Source organism: Nannochloropsis gaditana (genome assembly GCF_000240725.1).
Source record: "Nannochloropsis gaditana CCMP526 unplaced genomic scaffold scaffold630, whole genome shotgun sequence".
Lineage (NCBI taxonomy): Eukaryota > Eustigmatophyceae > Eustigmatales > Monodopsidaceae > Microchloropsis > Microchloropsis gaditana.
In genome coordinates, this window is record NW_005803323.1 from 11,356 (window position 1) to 17,433 (window position 6,078).

Below are 6,078 nucleotides of genomic sequence, written 5' to 3' on the forward strand. Positions count from 1 at the left end.
GGGGGGGGGGGGGGGCTACATGATTGCTGACCACAAAAACAAGAATTTCAAACGTGCGGGCTGCAGGGAGCAAGCCTTTTCTCATCACAGCCTTTATGCCAAGCCCCGGCGTCTGGCAGCACAGGCGGGGAACAACCAGGCCGTTAACGGCTCGAAACGGCAACGAAGCCGCCGACCTCCCCGAATTTGAATTCCTCTTACCCGCCCAGGAAGGCCAGGGCGCGAGCGGGACCAAATACCGGAGGCACCCCGTCTCCAGGACTGGCGGGCGTTGGATCAGGATATTACGCACCTTTCGATAATCTTGTCAGCTTACTCTCTGCGATGTGAAGAACAACATGCTGACTATTTGCCATCGTGTCATCGCCCTTTTCCCTCTCTCCACAGAAAGGACGCTGAGCATCTGCATTCATTGTAAATACGACTTTTTACAAAACAGAAGGATTTGGGGCACTAGAGGATTCCTAACATTGATATTGGTACGTGGTTTTGTTCAATGTTTGCGTTCGGGATTCGGAACTCAGGGTCTCCCGAGGTCCTCATGGCTTCTAGAGGGATGAGCAAATCATGTGTGTTCGTGCGGGTGACATATCAAAATTCGGATCGAACATCGAACAAGAAGTCGGCATGGTCTGATATCGGGTATTGGGGAGATGAGCTTATGATTAAAATTTTATGCATTGGAGCTGGACTGAAAATTCGCTCGCCCACAACGGCCAGCATTCCGTGATGCTCATATGTAATTTTCAACATGAAGCTCTTTCTTATTGTCATACCTCGAGGAGTGCATGCTAGGTAAATACTTAGACGTTTCTTTGCTAAGCTCACTCTGTAAGTATCCCGCCGTTGTGTTGCTATACTATCTATATCCAGACAGGGCCTCTTTTTATAACCGCATGACCGCCGCCTATCCTCCTATCGCCTAATATGACCATGGGCGGAGCTTTCACTCACATTCTCCGCTCCAGCTGGGTTTCAAACCTGCTATGGACCGGCGGCGGCCTTCTGGCATTGGGCTTGGGCACGCTGTATTATTTTCAAGACAATTTGCTGTACCATCCCTCCATCCCAGGCATGCCCAAGTCTCCCCGAGAGAACCCCCCCGGATATCGCTCTCCGGCCGAACACGGCATCCACAACTTTGAAGAGCACTTCCTCAAAACTGAAGATGGCGCAACTATTCACGCTTGGCTCTTGCTTCAACCTGACTCAGCCAGCATCCCCACGGTCGTGTACTTTCACGGGAACGCGGGGAACATGGGCTTCCGTCTTCCACACGGCAGCAATCTGTACAAACAATGCCGGGTGAATGTGATGATGGTGGATTATAGAGGTTACGGCTCCAGTAAAGGTACGCCAAGCGAGGAAGGCCTCAAGGCGGACGGACGCGCGGTCCTGACCACCCTGCGTGCCCATCGGCGGGTGGCGCCCGATCAGATCGTGCTTTACGGCAAATCACTGGGAGGAGCCGTTGCTTTGGCCTTGGCTGAGGAGCGCCCGGATGAAGTTCTGGCAGTGGTATTGGAAAACACTTTTTTGAGCATTCCAGCCATGGTCGACGTGCTCATGCCCCTAGTCAAGATCTTCAAAGGGCTGATCCTGCGGATCGGTTGGCGCAACGACAGGCGCGTGAGCCAGCTGGCCCACCCCATCCTCTTTATGTCCGGCCTCGCCGACGAGCTAGTTCCTCCGTCGCACATGCGTCAGCTCAAAGAGCTGGCGGTTCGCTCTGTCTGGGCTCAGTTGTATACCGTCGCAGACGGCCAACACAACGATACGTGGTTTCGGGGCGGCATCGCTTACTACCGCAACTTCCGGGACTTCCTTGGAAAGGTAGCGGAGTTGGTTGCAGAAGGCAAAGCGGGAAGCAAGGCTACCAACGCTCAGAATGTATGTGCGTCGACCAGCTCCGTGACGGCAAACGTAGGTGGAGAAGGTCTGCAAGAGGGTATAGCAGGGGGAAGCATTCCAGTCATGCCTCCTGCCTCGCTTTACAACGTCCCTAGTACCGCGGCTTCCGTCGATTTAAAGACCAAGAAAAGCGATTGAAGAAGTACTCGTTGTGTGGGAGGAGTGTAGGTCAGCAAGTGAAACAATCTCCGCAAATGCTAGTTCGCGTGTGAATCATGTATAAAGCCAAATGAAAAAATTATCAGCTGACTCTCGCTTGTAATTCGGCTCACACATCATATTTATTGGGCTTTCTGATTACATCGTGGTGGGGCGTCGCGAGTTTGACCCGAAGAAGTGCTCGAGAGGCTTGGCATCAGGCCGCGCCGGCGGTAGTTTTTTTTTCTTCCCCCCCCTGCTGCTACAATTTACATTTTCAGACCGCCTGGACTTTTTGTTGGCTGTGGCCTTATCCTCTGCATCGCATGGCTTGGTTCCCGCTCGATGTACATCTCCTTTCTTCGATTCTTCCGGCATCTCTTTTTCCAGAAAGTACGGGTCCGACTCCCGAAGGCAGGAATCGACATGCCTGTTTAATTCTGACAGGACCACAGACAGGCGCTGGTTACACAGAGGGCACGTATAGACAGGAACTTGCTTCGTCACCGTGGCCCGCGTCGCCTCTTTTCCTCCCCCTGCAGGGGATAGGAGGTCAGCGTCCACATCAACAAGCGGCGGCCCGGTGGAAAACGACCCGCTCTCTCCTAACCGCGGCGGCCTCCCCAGTGAAGATGGAGACGCGACTCTTTTCGCAGACCCCGAGGGTGGTCTCTCGGCCATTGCAGCCTCGAGGCCCGTGGCCACATAGGCCTCCAGGCACCCTTGGCCTTTGGGAGGCGCCTGAGGCTTGGGCTGAAAGTGGGAGGCACGGACCCCCACGAGCCGGAGGGTGACAGGCAGCTGCGGCAAGAGGAGGGAGAGCGCGTGCTGGTACAGCTCTTGAGATGTGGAGACGTAGAATGCGCAATTCTTCGCCCTGGTGGTCACGGCAAAGTCGCTGCTCTTGAGTTTGAGCGTGAGGTTCTTGGCTTTGAGTCCCTCTCGGGCCATGTCCGCAGCGAGGGAATCGCAAATCAGTCGGAGCTTCTCCAACAGGTCCTCTTTCCGACTCAGGGCCGCGAAGGTTCGCTCCCGGCTGATCCCCTTCCGCCCAGTCCTCTGTCCACCGGGCCCCTCCTCCGGATCAACAAGCCCCCCCCCGTCAAGGCCGACGCTCTTGCAGAGGAGCCAGCGGGCGGTCTGTGGCGTGTAGACATGGTAGAGGAGGGCCCGCTTGGCCCACAACTGGAAGCATGTCTGCACGTCCAGGCCAGCGACCAGACACCTTTCCGTGATGCGCCCTATTCCGCTCACTTTACGCACTGGCGCGTCCCTCAAGAAGCTTGCCACGTCTCCGACTCGAAACTGTCCGTTCGGTTTGTTCTCGTTGGACGCCATTTTGGCCAGACAGAAGCTCGTCGCAATGCCGGCACTGGCAGTCACGCCTGTCACCCCATGGATGCGCCGACGTATCTCCTCCACGACCCTCTCCGCAACTCCCCAATAGGATGCCTCCCTCTCTTGTATTGCCCTCTCTCGCACTTCCTCTTCTTCCTCATCCACTCCCATGGCGCCCCAAGCCGCTCCTCCCTCCCCCTCATTGTCCTCTACACCCCGGAAGCCACTCGACAAAGCCGTCACGGGGGCGAACAAGGGCGTGCCGGGCTTCTCCTCCGGCGTCGGAGGCTCCCCGCCCTGGTCGCCTACCGCCGCGTGCACGTAGGCTGTCAGGTCCAGATACGCCTCGTCCAGACTCCCGGCGCGGAAGCGAGGGTCATAGTCCCGAAAAATTGCCCGCGTTTGCTCCGCCACCGTCTGATAGGCCTCGAAGCGCGTAGAGCGAACCAAGAGCTGGGGACAGAGCTTCCGGGCGATGAAGAGCGGCATGGCGCTCCGCACGCCGTATTTTCTGGCCTCGTAATTGGCCGTGGAGATGACGCCGCCACCGACGGCAAAAGGGACCTCCCTCAGAGCTGGCTCGTCCCGCTCTTCCACGGAGGTGAAGAATGCGTCCAAGTCGACCACGACGCAGACCTGGCGCCAAGTTCGATACGCTTTCTCCGCCGCCGCCAACTCTCTGTCCGCCTCTGCCTCCAGGCTACGACGGAGCGGCTCTGACAACATATTCAGCTTGGATTGCATCACCTGAATCCGCTCTTGAACCTTGAGGTCATTTCTTTGTTGAGCAAGAAAGAACTTACTGTTCTTGGAAGCTTCGTGCACGATGCGTTCGACCTCCTCCCTCGATCGCTTCTTCTCGTCCATGCCCGCCTTGTCACCAAGAAAGGTGTAGAAATGCCTTGTATGCCTCGTGCTATCCAGCGCTGCCACATAACATGTACTAGCCGTCTTCTGCGGGCCAGAGGTACTGCGAGGAAATGAGTGGGATGGTGAGGTGCGGGAAATGACAGCATCCGCACCGTCAGGAAGAGGGAGGGCAGAAGTGTTTTGCTCAGAATGGACCACTTTCTTTTCCGCGCTTGATAGACAATGTTTCGTATGCCCGGATCTTTGTATAACAGTATCTGAATTTGCACCCAATGCAGATGGTGAGGCGGATGAAGTGTTGCGGCCGCGGGCGTCCTCCATATCCGATTCCCACACCTCGTCTCCATCCTCCTGCGTCTGCGTGAAAAAAAAATCCTCTTCGTCCGCGTCATTTCCGACAATATCTTCCATGCTAGCATTTTTCCCCGCCATGGCCGTGTCGTACTGACCAATGTCGTTCAAGAAATGCGAGTGCTTTTAAAGCCTAACCCTCTCCCGGTACTGTAACACAGGCAGGAGGTCGGCTTTGCCCGTCGTCATCGCCCCTGAAGCGAAAACTCGCGGGTGCCTGCAGTCATGACAAGATCCTGGCCACTCCTACTCCTGGCCACTCCTACGCATCGTGCGAAAATGATGTTATGCTTTAAATTGGATTCCTGACATCAATCCGGCAAAGCGCCAGCGCGCAGGCCCTCGCTTGAGGACTCGAGGTCCTTTTCAGCGATGTGGGTGACTGAGACATCGACAGCTTTCTTGGGCTTTGACTCATGTTGTGGAAAGGCGCGAGCTAACACACCGACGAGGATTGAGCAAATTTTGTTTTTCAACACACAGGTCAACGCTATGCCCGCTTTAGATCAAAATTGCGTCCACTTTTCCGGGCTTTGGATCAGCATGAAGCCAGGAGAAGCAGCGGAAACAGTTTGCCAATAAAATTACATACGGGCAGATTGGTGCAGTCCTACCCACGATTCTATAAATTGTCGTTTGTGCTGGATCCTGACGACAGTGTCACGTAGCATTTGATATCTTCAGGCCCGCAAAAGAAGCCGGGGAGGATGGAGGGGATCCGGCAGGTGCTGTTTGATCAGTTGGGGTTACGCTATACCTTCCCATCGAGTGAGTCACTGGCACATTCTACTCGCTGCTTACTCTACGAGGATGAAGGCGGGATCAGCGAGGGCGACAGTGGCTGGGAGGACGGTCCCTCCATTCCCCAGAGGCATCCGCGGGAGGTGGTGGTGAAGGCCTGCCCCCGCGGCGCCGAGGACGCCCTGCTTGCGATACTCAGCGGTCTCTACGACTCGTGCCGTGTGGTGGAGGCCGCGTCAGCCAGTGCACCTTTGTGGCACCGCCTGCCGCCTTCGCCCATGTATCCAAAGCATCCAGGCTTGCTGCCCCTTTTAGCCCTCTGCCGCGGCCGTGACGGAGGCCTGTTCTTTATATCCGAGTACTACCCGCAAAACCTGCTGACTTTGCTTCATTTCAGCAGCCAGTCACTATTGGAGTCGAGTTTACTTGGCCGCAACTCACGGGAAAGTGTGATGGACCTTCGCTTATTTTTCCTCTTCTATCAATTGGTACGCACACGACTGTCAGAGCGTTGGGAGGGTCTCGGGGAAGGCAAACCGTCACGCGACGCACGTCAATGGTCGTCCTAGTTCCCTCATTTCCCCTGTCCCTCTCCTCCAGATACGCATCTTGGCCTTCTATCACAAGCATCCGGGCCGGTCCCTGGGCAACCTGGCGGTCACATCCGTCTACGTCTCCGACATGATCTGGCTCCGAGTGCTGCCCCCCCCGCCAACCCCCCCCCTCGCG

The 6,078-nt window shown here is 56.1% G+C and overlaps 1 protein-coding gene across 1 annotated transcript; it reads right to left on the reverse strand.

The window, feature by feature from the left end:
• Positions 1 to 3,815: 3,815 nt before the first annotated feature.
• Positions 3,816 to 3,968, reverse strand: NGA_2127300 (uncharacterized protein; the record flags this gene model as incomplete). The annotated part of the gene is made up of 1 exon (XM_005854084.1): positions 3,816 to 3,968. A coding segment is annotated over one exon (153 nt), but the record flags the coding sequence as incomplete, so codon positions are not given.
• Positions 3,969 to 6,078: the final 2,110 nt, after the last annotated feature.